The sequence below is a fragment of the Talpa europaea genome (assembly GCF_964194135.1).
Source record: "Talpa europaea genome assembly, chromosome: 3".
In the NCBI taxonomy this organism is placed as follows: Eukaryota; Metazoa; Chordata; class Mammalia; order Eulipotyphla; family Talpidae; genus Talpa; species Talpa europaea.
The window spans coordinates 51,864,809-51,890,197 of NC_140069.1; the positions used below are offsets into that span (position 1 = coordinate 51,864,809).

General features: G+C 39.0%; 1 protein-coding gene across 1 annotated transcript in view; it reads left to right on the forward strand.

The window, feature by feature from the left end:
* PPP1R42 (protein phosphatase 1 regulatory subunit 42) overlaps positions 1-25,389 on the forward strand; it is a gene marked incomplete at its 5' end in the record, with an annotated part of 42,644 nt that overhangs the window by 11,975 nt on the left and 5,280 nt on the right. Inside the window, 5 exon segments of the mRNA XM_084229800.1 lie at positions 17,519-17,636; positions 19,092-19,223; positions 23,056-23,067; positions 23,070-23,101; positions 23,104-23,222. Of these exon segments, the coding sequence (XP_084085926.1) occupies positions 17,519-17,636; positions 19,092-19,223; positions 23,056-23,067; positions 23,070-23,101; positions 23,104-23,222 (413 nt within the window).

Sequence of the window (25,389 nt, forward strand, 5' to 3'; positions counted from 1 at the left end):
TTTCAGAAAAAAATTGTCTCTCAAACATCAGCACAGTAGATAAATCTGACCCAGAAGTAAAGCTCATACCCTAAAGACCTGTATACAGAAAAAAAGGATTAAGATGCAAAGAATCAGGAAGTAAACTGGAATCAGAGTTATCTGGCTTTTTCAATCTAGAAGACATTAAATAATATCTTCTTTTTTTTGTATAAGAAACTTTTTCTTTTTTTTTAATTTTTTTTTTATTTTTAAACAATATTTGTTTCCCCCCCACCCCCTCAGGTTAAGTCCCCATACAATTTCCTTCCCCAAGGCACCCATGCACCATCACCACAGTCCCCTGTGCTCCTCCCTCCCTCCCTTTCTCTCACCCCTCTTCCTTCTCCTTCCCTGCAGTATGTCTCTGGTTTATAATTGTCTGTTTTTGCTTTGTACTGTTATTAATTTTTTTTTTAAGGAACGTACATTTCTTTTTTCTTTTTTTTTTTTTTAAGATTTATTTATTTATTTATACAAGCACTGGAACAGTCAGAAGTGCGGGAGGGTGAGAGAATTCACCAGAGCCAGAGTGGGGAGCAGAACAGGCAGAAGGACCGAAGTACACTGCTGAGGGGAGCAGCGGGCGCGGCAGGAGAGGTCTGTGCGCCATGTGGGACCCTCTCCCGGCGTGAACGAGCGCTGCAGAGGCTGCAGGCAGCTTCGCAGCCCAGCGCTCAACCGCTGCGCCACCAGGGGAGGCCCCGTTATTAATTTTTTGCACTGATGTCTTATTTGGTTCCCCTATATTCCTGTTATAAGTGAAACCATCCGATATTTTTCTTTTTCCTTCTGGCTTATTTTACTGAGCATATTTCCTTTCTAACTCCATCCACGTTGCTGCGAATGGAATGAGTTTATCTTTTTGATTGCTGAATAATATTCCATTGTGTATATACACCACATCTTGATCCAGTCATCTATTTTTGGGCATTTGGGTTATTTCCAGGAATACTTCCTTTTTTTTTTTTTTTTAGGTAAAATAGTCTCAATCTAGAATTATACATTCAGTTATTTTTTCAATCATTTTAAAGATATAAGATGTTTTTTTAAAATACAAGCTCTCAAAAAATTTGATATCCCATATGCCCTTTCTCAGGCCACTCTTGGAAAATACGTCCACCTAAACAGGAGAGAAAAATCAGGGCAGGGAAGAACCAGAAACTAGGAAATAGGAAAAAGTCTAAGGAAATTCCCAGAATGAAGGTGAAGGAAAGTCATATACAAAATCCACTAGTCCAGATTGCAATTGAATTGATGATCTAAGCAATACATAGCAATCTAAGCAAATTAATAATCAAACAACTTTTAACTGTAGTAAAAATAAGAAGCAATCATATGCATTGTGTGGTTTATGAACAATAGTTAAGCTTAAAAACATAGTCATAAATATTAACCTGAGTGACAATTTTAATATAATGCTGTTGATGAGATTAGGGAAAGGAAGTGGTGTAGGGGTTGAGTGTAGTAATTAGAATTAAATCATCTTCTAGGGCCTCCCCGGTGGCGCAGCGGTTGAGCGCTGGGTTGCGAAGCTGCCCGCACCCTCTGTGGCGCCAGTTCGATCCCCGGCTGCTTCCCAGCCACCGGAGGAGGGTCCCGCATGGCGCGCAGACCTCTCCTGCCGCCCGCTGCTCCCCTCAGCAGTGTACTTCGGTCCTTCTGCCTGTTCTGCTCCCCGCTCTGGCTCTGGTGAATTCTCTCACCCTCCCGCGCTTCTGACTGTACCCAGTGCATGTATAAAAAACAAAAACAAACAAATAAAGAAAGAAAGAAAACATGCCTCTATTAAAAAAAAGTTAAAAAAAAAGAATTAAATCATCTTCTGTTGTAGAAATTCAATAGATCAATATTTAAGATTAAACAACCAATACACAGTAGTTGTTATTTCGCATTATGAAGGTTAAGTGTGCATAGAAATAGCTGAAGAAGTTGTAAGTGGTTTTGTCATAAGTCTTAAGGTACTCTTTAAATTTTCTAATAAGATCTATGGTCTTATTTCATTTTTTAACTATATTGACTGGATTGCTTTGATTTTTTTTTCTTTCTTTTTTTTTTTTTAAATATTTACGTGACTTTTTTTTTTTTTTTTTTTTATACAAGCGGTGGGTACAGTCCGAAGCACGGGAGGGTGAGAGAATTCACCAGAGCCAGAGCGGGGAGCAGAGCAGGCAGAAGGACCGAAGTACAGTGCTGAGGGGAGCAGTGGGCGGCAGGAGAGGTCTGCGCGCCATGTGGGACCCTCCTCCGGTGGCCGGGGAGCAGCCGGGGATCGAACCGGCGCTGCAGAGGCCGCGGGCAGCTTCGCAACCCAGCGCTCAACCGCTGCGCCACCGGGGAGGCCCTGCTTTGATTTTTTTTAAAAAAATGATTTATAAAGAGTAAACGGTTGGGGGCCTCCCCGGTGACACAGCAGTTGAGCGCTGGGTTGCGGGGCTGCCCGCGGCCTCTGCAGCGCCAGTTCGATCCCCGGCTGCTCCCCGGCCACTGGAGGAGGGGAGGGTCCCACATGGCGCGCGGACCTCTCCTGCCGCCCGCTGCTCCCCTCAGGAGTGTACTTCGGTCCTTCTGCCTGCTCTGCTCCCCGCTCTGGCTCTGGTGAATTCTCTCACCCTCCTGCACTTCTGACTGTACCCAGTGCTTGAATAAATAAATTAAATAAATCTTAAAAAAAAAAAAAAGAGTAAATGGTTGGTTGGCCTCCCTCATGGCGCAGGGGTTAAGACACAACCTATGAAGCAATCTGCCGCCACTGCAGCACGAATTCGATTTCCAGCCAGCCAGGGAGAAGCCCACATGATGGGGCATACCTCTCCTGTCTCACCCGCTGCTCCCCTCAACAGGGTACTTTGGTCTGTCCGTCTGCCTGTTCTGTTCCTTGCTCTGTCTCTGGTGAATCCTCTCACCCCCCCCCCGCATCTCAGGCCTGTACCCAAATTCTTGTATAAGAGTAAATAAATCTTTAAAAAAAAAAAGAATAAATGGTTGGAAAGAAAACTTGGTTAATACAATTTGTAATCATATATCACCATATCCCCTATTAGTCTGAAAACCTTTCAGAGCAAAGAATTTTTGTTGATTTCAGCATTGCACAGAGCTTAGCCCAGTGTCTGACACACAACAAACACCTACTACATGTTTACAGAAATAATGAATAGAGGAACAATTTTAAAAAAATTAAACTACTTGGGGATAGAATGCAAACCATTCAACAAATTCCAGAGGGTGGGCTATGTGAAAATTTGTTTTTTCCCTCCCAGAGAGAGAAGAAATCAGGGAATGAAAATGAAACCTCAAATTCTTTTACTGCTAACAATAGAACACAGCAATTAAAAAACTTCTAAACACAGCTTCTTGGGAGTCTCAATATAGCCTTGCCTGGAGTTTGAAGTGTGCTTTTGTGGTTCATTTCAAATCACTATCTGAAGGCTTAGTCAAAGGACATGTTGAGGTCTAACATTAGAATATTAACTTGTTTCTCTGCATGTATTCCTGGGGTTAGCATCTCTATTTTTGGCTTTAATTTTTCCATTCTTTATGTTCATTGATTGAAGTTACTCAAAAGCTGCTGCCATCAAAGCCTTTTCCACAAGAAAGCTCAACTTGCCATACATAAGGTCATTGACATGCATCCTAAGAGTCTTCAGCAACAGACAGCTTTGTGCCATGGGGAAAAAGAAGTGGACATCATTAGAGAATCCTAACAAAACCACTATAATTACCCAAGGCCTTTATCACGTAGAGCAACTGCTTTTATATGGGCATCTGTAAGTTCCTCAAATACACTTAGAAAAAGTGCATGACATTTAAAAAAATGAAAAAAAAATGGTACCTTAGGATGATTACATAATTTTGAATATTCCCATCAAGATACTGGTGAGCAGTGAGAAATATATATACATATATTTAAAGATTTATTTATTTATGCATACAAGGGTACAGGTCAGAGGTGGAGGGGGTAAGAGGATTCACCAGAGACAGAGTGGGGAACAGAACAGGCAGATTGAAATACACTGCTGAGGGGAGCAGTGGGTGAGACAGGAGAGGTCTGCTGTGCCATGTGGGTAGCTTCCTGGCCGGGGATCAAACTTGTGCTGCAGTGGCTGTGGATAGCTCCATAGGTTGCGTCTTAACCCCTTGTGCCACCAGTGAGGCCTTAGAGAAATATATATATATATATATTTTTTTTTTTAACTGTTATAGATTTTTTTAAAATTTATTTATACAAGCACTGGGTACAGTCAGAAGCGCGGGAGAGTGAGAGAATTCACCAGGGCCAGAGCCAGGAACAGAACAGACAGACGAAATACACTGCTGAGGGGAGCAGCGGGTGAAACAGGAGAGGTCTGCTTTGCCATGTGGGATTCTCGCTGGCTGGCCGGGATGGAACTGGCACTGCAGAGGCTCCGGACAGCTTCACAGTGCAACGCTTAACCGCCTGCACCACCAGGGAAGCCCGAGAAATATATTTTTAAAAATTAAAAGAAATACATGGAATAAGAAAAAGTACTATCGCTGCAACTGAAATCTTGGAGTTCAGTGGAAAGAGTAAGGAAAGGAAAGGAAAAAGAAAAGAGAGACTGGAACACTAGGAAATATAAACATTCCCCAAATTATACACATGTTCTAGCCTATTTAGGGCCCTAGAGTCACAGGAGAATGGTAACTATAAAGGTGGAGGCACAGGATATGGACCTGGGAGTAGAAGGGTGGCCACCAATCTAAGTGGCCAGTTTCTCCTATTTGGGGTTTGGATAGTAAGGGTGGCGGGGAAGTAGAGGAAGAAACAGAAGAAGAAAAGAGAAGAGAAATTCCATCTTTTCTGTTCTCATGTCTGTGGCCCTTCTAATCAGAAACTTTTCCAAAATCATTCCATATTATTTTTTTCTTTATTAGTTCCTGTCCTACTTCTAACCCCAGATCTAATCATTCATGCATGCATGCATTTATTTCTTCTTAGCCATTCATTCAAAACACCTACCATGTGGCAGCACCTACTAGACAACTGGGGAGACAATATGAACAGAGAAGCTTTAAGGAGCACTCAGCATTGACAGGAAGAAAAACATTAAGCACATAATTATCCTAAAACAAATGTAAAATTACACCTCTGAAAATACTACAAAGAAGTATGTGGCCCTGAAAGCCTGTGAAGGGGATTTGCCTTACTTCTGGACTCAGCAAAGGCTCCCCTAAGGAAAGGATTGCTAGTGATATGCTCCGAAAGAACAGAAGGGCTTACCAGGTTAACATAAAAGCATGTGCAAAGGCCTTGGGCAGGTGAGAATATGACAAATAGAAGCTGGTGGGTAGACGGGCCACAGAAGTGACATGGGTCACAGTAGAGTTTTTTTGTCTTTATGCTAAAAACAATGAGTAGCCATTGAAGGTGTTTAAACCAGGGGTGAAGATTAGCATTTTTAAAAAATCAACATGGCTATAATGCAGAGAATAGCCTAGTTAGGGAAGTGAGAAATAGTGGAAACGTGAACAGGGTAGGGCTGGAAATAACATAAATGGACATACTGGAAAGCTGTTTAGGTAGTAAAGTGGGCAGGACTTGTTGCTTAGTTGGATATAGGGAGTGTGGAACAATGAATCCCTAAGTTCTGCCTTGTACCATAGAAAATAAGGAACTCAAGAGTCAGGTATAGGAGAGAAGGAGATTATGAGTTTTGATCAAGTAGAGTTTGAGGTGCCTTTGAAGTGTTCAACACAAATTATCAAACAGCCAATTGGATATGTAAGGCCAGAGCTCAGAGGACAGAAAAATTAGAGGTCTTGAGCTATAGGTTGAGTATTCATTGAAATTACCATCATGATGAGATTGTCTAGCCCTTTGCACTCCGCTGTCCCCTCTCAGGGGACATTGGTAGCCAATGTCCAGAATGGTTCGGAGTGCAAAGGGCTAGACATGGAAGAAAGAGTGTATGATGAAATGCTCAAAAAGACTTCCACAAAATTTGGTTCTTCCTTTCATGTACAAATAACCCTTCCTTTTGTTGTAGAGCAACCCCGATACAAAACGGGGTGCCTGACTGTGGGTCCTCACCCGCGCGCTTAAAAGGACTTATCAATGCTCTACTGCAGGCACACGTGAAAGGTTAATAAAAGGTTTATTTACAAGGGAAGGGGAAATGAGGAAATATACAGCTCTGGGAGAAAAGCGGGAGACAAAGTTTTAAATGAGTCCTACCCGATCCGCCGATCTGGAACCCCAAAATGGCGCTCTGAGAGCTGGCCGCCAGCCAGGAGCGGTGAAGCCGGGAGGCGAGCGATCGCGAGCCAGAGAGAGCCCTAGGCCCACGTGTTTGGTTTTTTATATCCAACCTGGCTGCCCAACTCCACCCTCAGGTCCCAGCCACCCTCCCCTTGGTGGTGATGGGATTTGTCTTCCCCAATGTCCTGATGGTTTTAGTCTGGAGTGGGGGTGGAGTCCACAAAGCCTGCATGGGATTAACTCAGGACATCACTTCCCCCTAACAATTCTCCCCTTTCACTTTTTGCCACCATTTCCATGGTGATGAAGATCAAACATATGGATGCTGGGATACAGTCTCAGATGAAAGTTTTCCAGGGTTCCAGTCTGAAAGAAAACGAATCCCTCCAGGTATTGTCCATTGTGGAAAGCAAAAGTCCTCCATTCCTGGAAAAACAGTTCATCAGTCCCAGCCGAAAGAAAACATCTGGAGGCATTAGCCAGAACAAGACAGCAGATATGTCAAGATCACAGGAAAAAAAATGGTAAAATGGTTCAACTTATGCAAAAATGAATTCTCTCAACCTTGATCCCAAACTTTAACAGCATAGCAAAAGTTTGCAATTAAGTCTACTTTTAAACCATTTTGCCTATTTTTGCATAAAATCACAGGGCAGAATAACTAAGCAGCAATTTTAGCTGGCTTTGTTGAAATACTCCATATAGGATCAGAGCGAACCATTGGCATCCGGTCGATGTAGGCTTCAGGTACAAAGTTAGTCTCATCAGACTCCACCTGAGCTTTCCTCTTCTCGAGGGTACCAGGGCATTTTCGTTGGCCGGGTTGTCCAGTCCTGCCAATGGAGGCAAGCTTCCTCACCTTCTTTGGAGGTCTCTGGAACCCTACAAACAAGGCAAACAGGTTCTCCTCTTCTTGGTTCAGCTCTGTTTCAACTTTCTGGAAGAACTCCACACAAAGCCACACAATGAAACTTATGTCCAATTTTTTTCAGTTTAAACAAAATCCCTATGGAAGTTATACAAAAACAGACTCTGAGATAAGTAGTAAAAGATTACTACCACTATTTTTATGCTGTGTTGGTATCAAGGGGAGAGAAAATGCAAATACAAGTTAGCTTTGTTGGAAAAAAAAATTACAACCTTGCTGCAGATCCTGGTCACCAAAACAAGAAAACTTTGTGGATTTAGAGCAAAATGCAAAAAAAATCATCAGTATTATTATGTCAAGGAAAACTTAGTAAATATGAGTCGTATGTCCAAGTCTATTCAGTCCTTAGTAGAAAAGTTTTACTCTCAACAGTTCCATCAATAGGAATCTGTTGAGACCTTTTCTCCCTATATTTTCAGAAACAATTTCTGTAGATGTGAAACAATTGAATTATATAATATTACAAGGTGACAATCACCATTGACAATTTACATACATACCAGATACTGCTGTTAACATTTTGTACATACCAAAGTTTTACCATTTTCCCAAGTGACAATGCTTCCCTTCCAGTTTTACTTCATTAGGTAAAATCCAAATAGAAAAAAAATTCATCTAATGCCTTTCCCAGGAGGAAAGGGAGAAACTTTGTGGAGTGTCTCAGGAGCTCTACTGAGGTTCCACAAAATTTCCTTGCATCAGCCAAATGACAGGCTACCAAATTTGTACTTGAATTTAGATTTCTGGGAAGCTTTGCCATAAATATCAGAAAAATAACAGAAACAACAATGTTCAATCTCTATGAAGGCACCGGCTTAGTTCAGTAGCACAATGTTGACAATCAAACCATAACCTTTAGTTTTTTTCTCATAACTGGAGACTCTCTTTTTTTTTTTTTTTTTCAACGTCTATGGGCACCATGTATACCAATTAGTCAATCACTTGAGGTCAAGACAAGGACACAAGGAAAGGACATACAGACATACAACATATAGACACAAAGAGCTCATTAGTTACCATTTATCACGCGTGGGATATCTCATGCAACTGCAGTTTCACTCATTGGCCAAAGTAACAAAAAGAAAGCAGAGAAAAAAATCTCAAAGGTAAAAAAAAAAAAGCAGAAAGTTAAAAAAATAACAAAATCAAAATCAAGATTGAAAACCTTTCTGTGTAAAAAAAATAGTGGCAGCATATGCATGATCCTAGATGCTATTTCACGTCTCCTAAACTTTGGAAGGAAGAAGATTAGTTAGAGCATGTTAGTTTTCTCAGGGTTTCTTCAGGAAAAAAAAATGAGTCCTTGGGTATCCTGCAACAATAACTGGAAAAGAAGTCAGTAACATTCAAGTTTTTTATCTGTTTCTTAAACAAATATCTCAAGTCCTCAATGGGTTCACAAGACCAATGGGACTTCATCTCTGGGTCAGTTCCTCCTGGGGCTTCTCTAGATCTAGTGGAGCCCCCGGGCACCCCTATTCTGCATCTGAACTTTCTCCATGAACTATCATTTGTCTCCTTTCCTCTGCACTCGACTCTAGATTCCTTCTACTCTGTCTGTATTCCCTCCTATCTTCACCTGAGGCTCTACCCTGTGCTGTCATTTGTCTCCTGTCCTCTGTACTGGGCTCTCGATTCCTTCTCTGTCTGTATTCCCTGTCATCATCTGAGCCTCCACTCTGTGCTAACATTTGTCTTCTTTCCTCTCTCCTTGGTTCCTGGTTCTGTGTGCTCCTTCTATATTCCCTCCTGTAACCCCTACGTGAATCATCATGTCTTGGGGTTCTCTGTCTTCTATCCTGCCTTCTATAATTATTGCGTCTGCCGCTTCCCTGTAACCTGGGACAACTGTACTTCCAATGTCCCTCTTCCCTACAGAAAGCACACTGATTTCTTCCTAGGGGTTCACGTCTCTGTCCATTATTGTTTCCCTGAAACCCTGTTCTGTGTTCTCTTTGTAAAAAAACAGTCGCAGGTTTCGGTCTCCTGTGCTCTCTATTATTATAAACCCTGAATGCCAGGTCCACTACCTGGGACGGACTCATCTCAGTGACGCCGTCCACCTTAGCTAACTTTTTCTTTATGTCTGGGGCACTATGGGTAATGAAAGCCGTAGTGATCAGACGAGCATTTTCTGGGGCATCTGGGTTTATGTCCGTGTGGTTAGTGTAAGTTTGAATAATCCTCTCAAGGAACTCTGACGGATCCTCATTAGCTCCTTGCTCGAGTTCCAATATTTTGTTAAAGTTTTTTTGTTTGGGGATCCCCTGCTTCAGTCCTACCAATAAGCATTTTTTATAGAGATCCAACATCGCCGTTCCTCCATTGTTAGGGTCCCATCCAGGATCTCTCTCTGGGACAACAACCTCCGGCTCTGGGGACTGCCTATCCTGTTGGTGGAGACGGTCAGCCTCCTCCCTGGCTTTCCTGAATACCATCCTCTGCTCATCCAGCGTTAATAAAGTATGCAGCATGGACTGTATATCTGCCCAGTTAGGGCGGTGGGAGACAAAGATAGAGGCAAACAAGTTCGCCATCCTCTGAGGAGCCTGCCGGTACGAGGGAACAGAGCTCCTCCAATTTAGGAGGTCCGCAGTACTGAACGGATGGTGCGACCAAAAGTACCCAGCAGGTCTCCCATGTTCATTTAAGCCACCCATTGGCATCTGGCGAAGGGGAAACTGCCCTGCCTCAGGTTGATCCTTCCTGCCAAAATGGGTGCCGAGTCTAGTGTGGGGAGGGGACGCCATTTTAGTGTCCTCCCCAGAGGGCAGTGGAGGCTGTGCAGCCTCAGGGGTCTGTACGGGAGGGGCTTTGTCACGTGGAAGAGGATTTTGTCCTCGTGTATTTAAAGTATTTAAAATATGATGCTCCTCCTCTTCTAACTCTGCTCGCTGGCTGTCCTCATGGAAAGGGGAAGGTCTATCCTTTCTCTGCACCATTAGCCTAGCCTTCGCCTCCGCCATATCTAATTTATGGAGGGCGGCCTGCATCTGGTCCTGCATACCTTTAAAAGCTGACTCAAAAGTCCGATTTTGTTGTTGCACTTGAGACAGCATGCTTTGATAAGCTGACTCAAAAACGTTACGATTTTCATCCCTTATACTCTTAATAGTTAAATCAAAAACCTGATTTAGTTGTTGTATGGCCACGTTAAAAGCCTGAATTTGTTGTTGCACATTCTCAGTATGTGAAGTAGAACTTCTACCTCTCACAGAAACAAGAATGTAGCAAACTGCGCTTACACATATTACCAAAAAACCACCCAGAAGCACAGTCTGTAAAGGGATGGCTTGTAAACCACCCATGTATGTATACAATAGTAAAATCACGTGCCATACACCAGGCTTCATCAAATTATTTATATTAATGAAACTGGTGGTGATATTTAATGGAAGAAGGCTGCTCAAATTCAAGGCCGGAAGGAAACTGAAAGAACTCAGGCTAGGGATGAAACTGTATAGGCTCATGGTTGAGGCCATATTTGAGTCAAAACACACCCACAAGGGCTGTACGCACAGGGAAAAAAAAAACAGACTTTTCAGGACTAGAGACAAATATTATACTGCTAGTCCTGCAGAACTAGTGCGCTTATGGTGACCAACGCAAGGAATGTTACTTTGGGCTGGTCAACCGCGGGTGTAACTTGGAAACCACGCTGGGCGCCAAACTGTTGTAGAGCAACCCCGATACAAAACGGGGTGCCTGACTGTGGGTCCTCACCCGCGCGCTTAAAAGGACTTATCAATGCTCTACTGCAGGCACACGTGAAAGGTTAATAAAAGGTTTATTTACAAGGGAAGGGGAAATGAGGAAATATACAGCTCTGGGAGAAAAGCGGGAGACAAAGTTTTAAATGAGTCCTACCCGATCCGCCGATCTGGAACCCCAAAATGGCGCTCTGAGAGCTGGCCGCCAGCCAGGAGCGGTGAAGCCGGGAGGCGAGCGATCGCGAGCCAGAGAGAGCCCTAGGCCCACGTGTTTGGTTTTTTATATCCAACCTGGCTGCCCAACTCCACCCTCAGGTCCCAGCCACCCTCCCCTTGGTGGTGATGGGATTTGTCTTCCCCAATGTCCTGATGGTTTTAGTCTGGAGTGGGGGTGGAGTCCACAAAGCCTGCATGGGATTAACTCAGGACATCACTTCCCCCTAACACTTTCTTGGTATAACTGATGTTTTATTATTTTCACAATGTGGCCATTATTTTTCTGTAAAGGAGCTGCATACAAATGAAGAAAAGGTGGTAGGTTACAGGAACATTTTACATAGTCATGATTTTACGTTCTGCTGTGGTCCAAGAGTGTAAACAAACACTGAAAGGAATAAATGTAGATTACAGAAAAGGAAGCAAGTAAAGTGATCCCTGCCCTGGGGCCACCTGCTCCTGCTTCCCAGAGGGAGAGCTCTAGTACTTGGAAACCTGCTGATGCATTGTGGGTAGGTGTTACAACACTGTCACTGCAGAGATATTCTTCTGACTTTTTCTCAGGGAAATGGGTTGTTTTGATATGCTGACTTAAGCAACAGTCTGCCAAATAAAGCAGTTTTTTTTTTTTTTTTTTTATGAGATGTGTTCTCTGCTCTCGAACGCTATTCACAAAACACACTGTTCATACGCTGGGTATTTCTATGGTCAGAGGTTTGTTACTTGAGGGGTTAGAGATTCATGCAGGATCCAAGGAGCCTACAAGACTGACACACAAAGCCTTAGGGCAGTGCCCAGCAGGGAAAAATGCTCCAAAGTATTGAAACTGAGAAAGCCCAAGACTGGCAGGAACAAGGTTAGCAATGGGGGTTGAGAAGCATTGGACTGCAGGAGTACCTAGAAGTTGTGGAAGCAGAGATGGTGCCTAGATGCTTAGAATTCCAGCAGCAGCAGCAACAGAAATGTAGAATCTCAGCTTCTGTCCCAGACCTAACAAATCAAAACCTGTATTTAAAGAGCCCTAAGTGACTCTTAAGTACATAACACTTTGAGAAGCACTGGTCTGTACTACTCTTTCAAGAAGTGCAGTGATAGTGGAGATAGGATAAAACCCAGAGGAGAAGGAGAGGTGGAAATGGAAATGGCAAGAGAAAGAAGATCCCAAGAAGAGGAGGGCTGGGAAGAGAGGAAGGAATCAAGAGAACTGATAAATCTTTTATTGAGAAAACTGGGGAAAAGGAGTACAAGAGGAAGTGTGAGATTAAAGGCAGAAAACTCTGTGAATGGATGACCCTCTTCTCCCCCATTAAAACAGAGTCAACCACTGAGAAAGAGCAGAAAGACAGTTTCAGATAAAAAATACTCCATAGAAACTGGAGTTTAACTCAGCGGGCTCCAGTTTGAATGACATTTACTTTTTGTTAACATTTCTTTGCAGTTTTTTTCTATAATTCCTTTAAATAGGTGTGCATCACCTTAAAATACTAAATACTTTAATAACTATTTACAGTAATGGCTATTAAATGGCTACTTGCAGTTTTGTAAGTAGCTTAATGAACCATGAACTTCCCTAGAGCCAACATTATGTAGCTTCCTCACACTCTTTAAGTCAAATAAATATCATTGTTGGATAAATATGTAAAAACTTTAAAGAACAGGGCCTCCCCTGGTGGCGCAGCGGTTGTGCTCTGGGTTGCGAAGCTGCCCACAGCCTCTGCAACGCCGGTTCGATCCCTGGTCGCCGGGTGAGGGTCCCACATGGTGCGCAGCCCTCTCCTGCCGCCCGCTGCTCCCCTCAGCAGTGTACTTTGTCAGTCTGCCTGTTCTGTTCCCTACTCTGGTTCTGGTGAATTCTCTCACCCTCCCGTGCTTCTGACTGTACCCAGTGCTTGTATAAATAAATAAATCTAAAAAAAAAAAAAAGAAAGAATAATTATCAATGCCTGAGCTCTGAAAACATCTTCTTAAAAAAAAAAAAAACTTTAAAGAAAAAAAATTAAATCTTTACCTATAGTTTTTATGTTTGCAAAGTTTGCTAAATCAATAAAATGATCTGAAAAGTTCATCTCACAATCAGATATATTAGTGATTTACGTCATTGGTTTTTTGATGACCATTTATCATGAAGTAAAGCATCTTCAGAATGAATGTAGAAATCAAAAGTTTGACATGCTTGCCTCTTATATAAACTAAATATTTGATTTATAAGACACAAATGAACAAAGCACTATGGCCTGTCATGTTTTTCTGGTTTCTAATGTATTCAACCTCTGCTCAATATTGATCCTGACAAGCAGAGTGGCCCAAAGATAAATTTATTCACTCCTCAGTTTAGTCAGGAACAAGCCAAAAATTATAGATTTTCCCAGGCATATGATGACAGGCAGTCAGGGGGATGACAAATGGCCATCTTTAGATTTAGTTAGGACAGTTGGACCAGACATTTCCAATAAAGAGTGGAGCATGCTGGTCAAATACAGGTTCGTCAGCGAGCGTCATTAACTGTAGAGAGCATTGCCAGTGCTGCAGGGGCCTAGACACCAGCTCTGCATGGGAAATAGAATTGGCTCCTCGGTATTTGCAGCATTCCTCTAAGTGATAGCATGACATGATCATTTATCAAACAGAGACTGTCCAGAAAAGTGTCTGCTCCCTTTAGTAACTTATTGAAGGGCAGGAAAGTGAAAGCATTTTATTAAAGACAGGAAGGCAATGAACAACTAGAGCGTATCCAAAGGGTAATCATATTTCAGCACAGGATCAGTTTGTCTTAAATAAACATACACTGGAGGGAGTATGTCGAGGGTCATTTATCAAGTGAGGAACAATTAACAAAACTGCAGGACTTTTTTACTTACATAAATTTAAAGTTCTCTTATTACTAACTTTAAGATGCTGGACATCATAGTCACCATTACAAAATGCAATGCACAATTCCTTTCTGTTAGAGGTTTTAGACTAAGAGAAATACAGTGTAACTCCCACATTATGACTATCACATGCTGTGAGGACTGCTTAACAAATTTTGCAGAGGGCAAAATGAATTGAAAGACTACAGAGTAGAAAAATTTTTTGCATTTGCATGAAGTTATAACTTTTGAAGAAAGCTTTCTTATAAAAAGTCAAGTCAGTGGATCAGACGGTTATTCTTCCTTACAACAATTTTTGCACTCTGCTGACCAAAATTAAGATAAAGGGAATTAGCAGATGGGTGGCAAGGCAAGCAAAGAAGCAGAAAATTAACATAGTTATTACTTACCTGTCTTACTATAGGCACTTTATATGCACAAGAACTAGTTTATCCTCACTTTACAAATGAGGTCACAGACTTGTCTAAGCGCAAACAAGAAGTAACACCATGATTCCATGATTTGGGTTGCCTGTATTTTTCCTTATATTTTTCACATATATAAATATTATTTTCTTGGATACCTTAGTCTAGTACGGAAATTAGTCCATGATTCACTAAGTATTTTGTTGAACAATGAAGTAGGCAGATCTTAAAATACTTTTACCACTTTCTAGAAGAAGACAGTGGTCTCAGGAAGATTAAGAGACCTACCAGGTGCTTTACAGTGAGGTCATCCATTTCTTGTAATTATTCCCCAAAGATATATTTCTTCATATAGATGCAGGCACATATCTAGATGTTCCAAATCTGTTACCTTTATGATATGACAGAGTTTTATAAAGATTTTCAATATGTAGAAGGGAATACTGTCAAAGCAGCACAGCAAAAAAAAAAAAAAAGATTTTGTGAGAGAAAATCTTCATTATTTTTCTAAACAATAAATGCAATCTGATTATAAGAAATTTTCCCCAAATGGAAAAATTAGATCTCCAAGCAACAGTAAACATGGCTCAAACAGAGTAAGATAGGAGGTACACAGTTAGGTTAAGCAGATATATAAGAGCGATAACAAATTTTTCAGGTGAGAAATGACATGGGAATAAAAATATCAAATAATGCATTGTCAGTGGCTTTCAGTTTTGCAATTAAGAACATATATAAATTAGTCCATTTGTATTTCCTCCTTTTCCCTCACACCCTATGACAATTTTGGTCTTGGCTCGAGGAAAACAAATGAAAGAATCGTAGGTGTCTGCCTGCTGCTGGAATTTTCATTAATTTTTAAATTCTCTACCCTCTCCCCATAGTCTAAAGAATAGCAATTCCCCTAGATATGTACAGTTTCACGTACAGAGCTTATGAAAACCAGAAAGTTCTCCACAGAACTATTAAGAGGAAAACATTTGCCTTCAAATCATGGTTTTGGGGCCTCCCTGGTGGCGCAATGGGTTAAGAAGCAACCTATAAAGCTATCCGCAGCCTCTGCAGCTATCCGTAGCCTCTGCAGTGTGAGTTCGATCCCCAGCTGGCCAGGGAGTAATCCACATGGCACAGCAGATCTCTCCTGGCTCGCCCGCTGCTCCCCTCAACAGTGTATTTCAGGGCCTCCCCGGTGGCGCAGCGGTTGAGCGCTGGGTTGCGAAGCTGCCGGCAGCCTCTGCAGCACCAGTTCGATCCCCGGCCGCCGGGCGAGGGTCCCACATGGCGCGCAGACCTCTCCTACCGCCCGCTGCTCCCCTCAGCAGTGTACTGCATCAGTCTGCCTGCTCTGCTCTTCCTTCTGGCTCTGGTGAATTCTCTCACCCTCCCGAGCTCCTGACTTTACCCAGCTTGTATAAATAAATAAATAAATCTTTAAAAAAAAAAAACAAAACAGTGTATTTCAGTCAGTCTGCCTATTCTGCTCCCCACTCTGTCTCTGGTGAATCCTCTCTCTCACACACACACCCCCACCTCTGGCTTGTACCCCAGCTCTTGTGTGCATGAATAAATGAATCTTTTTAAATAAAATTTTAAAAAATAATGGTTTTGCCCTACTGAAGATCATTTTTCTTTTTTCTTTTTTTCATTTTGCCTATGGCTATTGAATTTTTAAAAATTATTTGAAGGCTACAAAGTAGAACAACATTTTTTTATATTGCTTGTCTTAATTCATTACAAATTAAATTTGGTCTTTAATATAAAGAACAAAATGTTGGCACATATATAAGAAATGCCCAAACTATATACTGGTTCCATTTAATAGTACTTAAAATATTCATATTTTTAACCAGAGACACTCTATGGGGGGTAGGGGGGCAGGGATGGGAGGGATTGGGGTCAAAATAAGGGGGTTGCAATTGTATAGGGAATATAAAAATAAAATTTATTTAAAAAAAATAAATGGTCAGTAAATGCCCAATAAAATGGATAAGGACAAAAAAAAATCATATTTTTAAAAGGAGCAAGGGGAGAAAGCAAGGAAAGGAATGACAGAAACACATGCCACTGGAGAAAGAGTGATGCCTAATGGAAATAGAAACCCAAATTAGAGAAAGAGGAGATAGAAGGCAAATTGAGAAATCTGGTACTCTGATGTCATAAATCTGTTTTGCTCACATTCATTTGGCCTGTAGACCATGGACTAACTTAATTATTCTTTTTAATATCAATTATCTGATTTTCTTATAGGCTATAAAAAATACAAATGATTGTGATAGATATAAAATAAAATTGTGATTACAGTATGATGACAATTAAAAAAAAAAACCTTATGCTTAAATAAAGACTAGGCTAGGGGGCCTCCCCGTGGTGCAGCAGTTGCACGCTGCCCTGTGAAGCTATCCACAGCCTCCGCAGCGCAGGATCGATTCCTAGCCGGCCAGAGAGAAACCCACATGGCGCTGCAGACCTCTCCTGCCTCGCCCACTGCTCCCCTCAGCAGTGTCCTCCTTCCATCTGCCTGCTCTGCTCCCCGCTCTCTCTGGTGAATTCTCTCATCCTCCCATGCCTCTGACCTGTACCCCAGTTCTTGTATAAATAACTAAATCTTTTTTAAAAAAAAGAAAAAGACTAGACTATAGAACATCATATTAAAGTGATCTTTGGATGATAAACATAGAAGTGATTTTTTTCTCCTTTTCCCCTTTGATTTAATCATTTTTTTAAGTGAAAATACATTCTTTAGAAAATAAAAAGCAAAAACATAAATTCTTTGCCATGCCAATGGACTGTTTACTCACTACTTACTAAAGTGCCTTAATCTGTAAACTTTCATAAGCTCCACTGAAAAAAATCTTCTGCGACAAGAATGGCCAGAGGGACAAAAGTACTTTCTGAGCTATATGTTTGATCTATTTAGGTGGGGAGCATAACAAAGAATAGTTCTGTGGCTCCCTAATCAGGACCTCATTTTTTGCCTCATCTTTTGCCTCCTCTATTATTACTATACACAATTTTATCCCAAAAGAGATTTACTGTGCATTTTCTGAATACCTGGCACTGAGCTAGAATTCCATGAAAAAAAAAATAATAATGGTTAACTAAATACTGCTAATTATCAAATACTGGCATCTTGTTTTTTCTTCAAATGACAGGATTTGGAGTTTTTACTGGGAAAGTTGTTGAAGCTGTGGAAAATGGATCTCAATGGAAATCCTGTTTGTCTCAAACCAAAATATAGAGACAGACTTATACTGATGTCCAAATCACTAGGTATACATTTATGTTATATTAATGTAATTTTCTTTGAGAAAGAGACCTATCTTTTTACTTAATTTATCTGCAAGCTTTTAGAAACCTAAATATGACATCAGGATCTATTGCCAACTTTAAATTTGGTATTCTGAGTAAGAGCAAAAGTTAAAATTGAGAATTTAAGCATGAAAAATACCTGCTGTTGAGAAATAATAAAGGCACCAAACACGCTTTGAGAGTTGGCTGTTATCAACAAAAATGACTGGTCATAAATGTGTAGAATTCGCTGACCTTTTGCCAAATTTTCATTGGCACAAATCCTCTGAAGATCCCAGGAGACTCTTTAGCTCTTGGTTCTATAGATAAAATTGATCAAGGTTTTCATGACTTGACACTTGCCAAATGATACCCTATGAACATACTCCTAGGAGTCTCTTTCATTTAAGAGGGGAGATGGGTGGTGAGTCCTTTTACAAGATCCTTACAAATAATATTATTCCTAAATATGCTCTGTTCTGGGGGAAATGAACCAAAGCACTTCAACAGAGACCAAGTTATACAGCCAAGAGTAGACAAGCACTGCCTTTTTACAAAGGAGATCAAGATTCTTGACAGTATTACCTATTAGAACTCCTGTGACATGCTGTACTTGGGTATACAAACAGAGAGAACAGAGATGTTGTCTATTTTTTAAAAGCTCTATAGGGGATTCTGCTATGCACCAACCCTACAACTCTCCATCTCCTGCCCTCTGAATTGTATTAGTCTATTTTCCTTCGGAAGCAGAGTAAAATAGATAAAATGTTGGGTGACTAAGAATTTCCGGGTGTTCACAGAACTGTTTCTGAAAACATTTCTCATGATATAGCACTATAAGACATGAAGATAAGTATACAAATTAAGAGGGCTCATTCAAAGTTTCTTTTTAATATATCTTATTTTTATAACACTTTATGATTATAAAATTAATACATATTTCTTGTAGATAATGCTAAGGAACGTGGAAAAAATATTCACAGATCCTTTTCCTAAGAATAGCAATCATAATTTATAATAATCATAATCTGTTTATATCTAAATGAATAGATAACATTGAATTTTTTAACATAACATTTTGTTTTTTAAAATAACACTATAATTTACATATCACCCTAAAAGGGGACCCATATATCAGACACTTTACAGTGATTATTTTTGGCAATGATGGGAAGGACAGTTATGGATAGTAATTGCAGAATATTTTTGTTTTTTTTCTATCATGTTTCAGTGGTTTTTAATACATAAATTCTTTCTGAAATCAGAAAAAATATTTAAAAAATAAATATACAGAAATTGTGTAAATAAGATTTTTTAAAATAATTTTATTAACCCTGTCATGTACTTAAGTTTGTGTACCCTAAACCAGAATTATATATTTTTACCTGCATGTTTACATTTATATATTGTGTTTTTAATATATGGATTTTTCTCTAGAATTTCTGGATGGAAAAGAAATAAAAAATATGGAAAGACAATTCCTTATGAACTGGAAAGCATCCAAAGTTGCCAAAAAAATCAACAAGAAAAGAAACATTAAAAATGAAGATGGAAGTAGCTCATACATAAGTAAGCAAGTTCATTAGTTGACCTCTTCTACTCAACAAAGATAACAAGAAATAAGGGCTTTTGTTTAGATAATTTTGTTTGACTTTTTTTTAACTTATTTATACATAAAATATAATTGTAATTCCTAGGAAATTTTACCTGTATTATTTATGTATGAAAACGGCAAACACTATCAACAAAAGCTGTGTTTGGTTTACACTGAGTATGACTACATCAGTTATGTAAATATAGGGTAATGAAGGTGGGGGGTAAATGCACCATTTTATATCTGATAAAAGTGCATAATATTAATTATGTAAATGGTAAAATAACTATCAGCTATGTAAAAATGGAGACACTTAAACTACTAGTATATTAATTTAGTAACAGTATAAAAATCACATTTTTCATCAGGATAGAAAATAAAAATGTATCATAATTACATCTGTGGCTTATACTCTGTGGCCTTTTTACATACATACCTGAGTATTTTGATTATAATAGCATTGTGTTCCAAAGAACAGGACAACCTCCCTTACCTAAATATATTGTAACTAAATATAGCTAAATGTAAAGTGTAACAATTACTTTTAGCATATGAGGCAGCATCCTAACTGTTTACAGATTCTGTAGTAAGCAACACTGGGGTAAAGCCCTTCCTCCATTCCATGACAGTGTGTGCATGCTTAATGGATGGGGGCACAGGAAGGGGCTAGGCCAAAGGAATAGAGAAAGGGAAACTGGAATGGTGTAATGAAGCTCTCTGCAGAACTGTTGCTCTAGGAGGCTGAGGTGAGGAGCAGCAGAGGTGAAAAGGCCCATTGAAGTCTGAGATTGTGCTATATCATGTCCACTGAATAGGAACTTTGGAAAATCATTTCAAAGAGTGGGACTTACTTAGTTGGCAAGAGTGATCTGTGATAGCAATGTTAATTAGTCAACATCTGAAATCTATAAAATAGATAGGAAGCATTTCTCCTCCTCTGTTTATCCCTGGTTGGCTGTGAAAGGCTGGTTAAAACCAGACCTAGCATAAGGAGTTCAGTGGTTTACATTAGTATTACGCCAAAAATGACAAAGAACCTTATAAATATTGACATACTCATAGAATTTACCACCAGCCCTCCCCTATTCTAAAACCTATTCTGAAAATAACATAGTTTCCTTCATTATAATAGATTTCAAAAAATCTTCCTAATTTAGGTATAATTATTATTATCCTCTAATGAAATTCAACAAAATAGTATTTATAATATGCCTTAAAGTTTTCAATTATTTATTTAATTTTTTCAATCAAATCTTTATTAATCTCTTTATGAAGTAGTGTGACCTCCAACTAATTAACAAAAACAATCCTTAAAGCCATAAAGATAAACAATAAATTATTTGAAAAGGAAATTATGACAAAAAGCAAATTATGAAAACAATAGCATTAAAAAGAATAAAAAGCCTAGGAGTAAATTTAACTAAGGAGTTAAAAGAAATATACACTGAGAACTACCAAACACTAATGAAAGAAATTAAGATGTGAAAGAAAGAAAAGACCTCCTATGTTCATGAACCAGAAGATGTAATAGTTAAAATATTCTTGCTGCCTAAAGCAATCTACAGATACAAAGCAATCCCATTAGTACTTTTTTACAAAAATAGAAAAAAAATTTCTAAAATTCATATAGAACCACAAAATACAACAAATAATCAACCTTGAGAAGAGGAACAATGCTGGAGGTATCACACATCCTGATTTCAAAATATACCACAAAGCCACAGTAATCAAAATAGTATTGTACTAGCAAAGTGAGACTCACAGATCAATGGAACAGAATAGAAAGCTAAAAATAAATCCATGAATAAACAACCAGCTGTTCTACAACAAGGGTAACAAAAATACATAATGGGTAAATGTCTTTAGCAAATGTTATTGGAAATTTGCATATCCACATGCAAAATAATATACAAAATATGTATACATATATAAAACACAACCTAAAATTTACAAAAGTCAACTCAAAATGGATTAAAGACATAATTATAGAAACAAAAGTCCAAAACTCCTAGAAGAAAACACTGAAGAAAAGTTTCAAGACATTGCTGTTAGCAATGATTTCACATAGATGATACCTCATATCATCTATCATATTGGTGAGGATGCAGAGGAACTGGAACCCTTGCATACTACTGGCAGAGATACAAAATGGTGAAATCACTATGGAAAACAGTATGACAGTGCCTCAAATTAAATATGATTTTTAATTTGATTCAGCCAGTAAACATACTTCTAGATATTTACCCAAAAATTGAATTCAGGATCTCAATGAGATATGAGTATTACTGTACTCACTGCAGTACTAGTCACAATAGCCAAGACATGGAAACCTAAATGTTTACTGGTGTGAGTAATGTCACTGAATGAATACATGTACATGTACATGTACCAGAATACCATTCAACCTTAAAATTCAGGGAATTCTGAATGTGACATGAATGAACCTTGAGACATTATGGTAAATGAGATAGACCACTCACCAGAAAGACAAATACAGCAAGAGAAACTTACCTGAGAAACTGAAAACAAATTAACAAAATCAAACAGTGGAATTGCTGGTTGAACATGGAGGAATTAACTTCCCAATGAAATTGAATAAGCTTGAGAAAGCTGCTGTACAAAGTTGTCCCTGTAATTTACAATATGTATTGCACACTTAGAATTTTGTTAACAGGGCAGATACTATGTTAAGTGTTCTTACCACACATATACACAAAACTACCTCATAACTTCATACCTGAAGATGACAGATGGATTATTGTTGTTGCTATTATGATAGTGATTAATAATTTAAAATGCAAAGCACTCCAGTATAGGGGCAAGAGAAGAAACAAGAGCTGACATTTACTGTGCCAACATTTTAGATATTTATACACATTATTTTATTTAATCATGATAACCTGTGGGGCATTTGATTATTTCATCCATTTTACAGAAAGCTGAGCTTCAGAAAATGAAGTAACATTTTTAAATTGAGGTGATACTGCCTATGATGCAGAGGTATAGGCTCACAACTGCTCAGATGTATATTGTCATATCACACCCACCACAAAAGCACCAAGAGTTCTCCACCATAGTCCATTCCACCCCCATCACAGACTGTTCTCCACTTTCCCCCTATACCCCTCTGGTAGCCTCAATTCTACAGTTAGACTTCTAGGGGTAGTTATTGGTTTGGTTCTGTCTGACCCTTTGATTCATTTCTCTATATTCCACACATAAACGAAACTATCCAGTAATGTCCTTCTCCTTCTGATTTATTTCACTTAATAAATTGAAAATGTTCATCTTTTTTATATCCAAGTAGTATTCCATTGTGTATATATACCACATCTTCCTAGTCCATTAATCTGTCATTGGGCACTTATGTTGTCTCCATAAATTAGCTATTATAAATAGTGCTTCAATGAACACAAAGATGCATTTATCCCTTCACTATAATGTGTTTGTGGGTCTCCCTGGTGGCACAAAGTGTTAAGTACAGCACTATGAAGCTATCCACAGCCTCTGCAGCACGAGTTCGATCCCCAGCCTGCCAGGGAGCTACCCACATGGTGCAGTAGACCTCTCCTGTCTTGCCCACTGCTCCCCTCAGGTTTTATGTATGAAAGTGTGATGTATTGTCTTGGATATTAATTTTTCATTGCTTTGACCACAGAACTATTTAACTTTATTTAATTCATTTCATAAAATATAATTTATAATTCATAAAAATAATGTTCTAATATCCCGATATAGTATATGGCATTTTTACAATATAGTTATTAGTTTCAAAGAAGAATACTTTTAATTCTTTGTATGCTACAGGTAACTTTGAAACAAGAGTCACATAGTTCCTGTTTATTACCCACAGGTAATAAGGTGGGTAAACCAAAATTAGTCATTTTCTGTGATATACAGAGATACCCTGAAAATGGAAATACATCTCCAGAAACCTCTCAAGAAGATAGTACTAAAATTATTGACGATAGGGCATATGTTCTTTCAAATATTTGTGCTGTTTCTCATGTGGGAGAGGGTGGGATATCCTTCTGTCAACAATGCAAGAGGAGAGACCCTCCATCTGTTTCCTAGTTATCTGTTCTAATCTTTCCTGGTCAAACTTATGTGTGTTTATGTACACATAGTTCGCTGTTGGTCTGCCTAAACAATCATAAAGCTGATAGAAATATTGGTTCAGGAAGAGTTTGGAGTCACAGATTACATACATCCACAGAAGTGAGACAGGTGTCTCATGAACATCTCAGAAGCAATAGGTGAACATGTTTGAATGAGCAGGATCGCGTCAATGAAATCTGAAGTTAGTTGACACTAGACATTCCACTAATGAGTGGACAACTACAGCAAGGGTATTGGGTGGCAGAAAGGAAGAGGATCCCGGAGGACGACAGAGGGTATGCTACTTTTACCACTTCGCCAAACCAAAGGTTCTTAATCTGGTGTTACTGGAGGAGACATTATTTTCCTTAGACTCTCAATGGGGTTTTATTATCCAAAAAACTAAATTAAGTCTAAATTTGCGAGAAGAAAATGGCAATTTTTGGTTTTAATAGATGACATTGCTTCAAAAGAACTAACAACAAAACATCAGACAATAACTTTATTTTGCAAGGGAGGGGGAGGCAGAGGGATCAAAACCGGAGGGAAGAACACAAGGGACTATAGTTATGGTACACTGGTGAATTGGTGGTGGGAATTGTACCAGGATTACACCTGAAAGGAGAAAGTATACATTGTACAAAAATGAATAATAGTGTAATATGTATATCTATATGTGTACATATATATATAAAACTTAAAAAAATAAAATAACTTCATTGTTCATAAAACTAATAGGTACCCACTATATGCCAGGCAATACTGAATATAAAAATTCAAAATATAATCTGAAAGATCTTGCAACAAGGTAGTTACAGAGTCAATGGGCTATAATTACTGTACAGTATCATACATGCTATGGGCATTATAAACTAGATCCTAATATATCCTTATTGATTCAGTTTAACTGTCCATATCAAATCAATACAATGATTTATCTACTGATCTTTCTAATCATATCATCGTCATTATACTATAAGAAGGGCAATAGCATATTTCATGGAGCTTTACTTTTTCCAGAGCTGCCTGATAAAAGGTCAGATGGATTTCTCATGTAATCTTCATTGTAGGGTCTAATCAAGAGGTGGTGACTTAGCATTCCTTAATGAAGCCCAAGGAAAGGAAACACAAACAGCACTGCTGCGCTGTTCTGTCCCTTCCCAGCAGAGTGGCTCAGGCTTGTGGTGATGGAGGCTTACAGGAGAGAAGATCCTGTGTGCCTGACAAATGCTTTATTTGGAGAGAGGAAAAAGGGATATGCAGGGAGTTAAAATTTTGCCTTGCCTCCTCTCCATTTGCCAAAAAAATTTTCTTAAAAAAAGGAAGATGCGTGAGAATTTGCTTTATAGCTTACATCCATAATCATTACCATCAAAACCTTAGCCACTTTGTCCATAATACTTCAATCATTTCTTAAAGATTTACATAACTAATGTCAATTCCATAACAGTGACCTTGAGTTTTGTTTCTTTGCTAAGCATTCTGAAAATTCTTGCTAGTATATCATGAAGGTAGTAAAGAAATTAAAAATGTCCACAGCTTCAGAATAAAATGTTGGTAAATTCTATATATTGTCACACATACTGTCTAGTTCAGCTGTGAACTCTAGGTGGCATATACCACATATTTATAGCCCTAAGCAAAACTCAGGACTGCACTGATGAAAGAGCAAATAAATCATTCTTCCCTAATTTTCCTAAGTAGAAGTACTGAATACAAAGCTCAAAGCACTTTTAACTACTATGTTCTACAAAGACTGGCTACTCTGGAAGAATAGAGTTCTCCTGGAAGAACATAAAAAATGGTCTGCTTCTGCCACTTTCAGTGAAATCAGTTATGTTCAATCCTTAGCCTTCAGTGTTATATCATGAAGAAAATTCCAACAATATTTTCTTTTGAATTTTTATTATTTTTTCGGGTAACATTTTTACTAACAACATGCCAAAATATTGTTTTGATATCACAAAAGATGGGAATATCAGTTCTACCTCTCTCTAGTAAAAGGTAACCAAATACATTATGGAATTTCATTAAGTTCTTCAT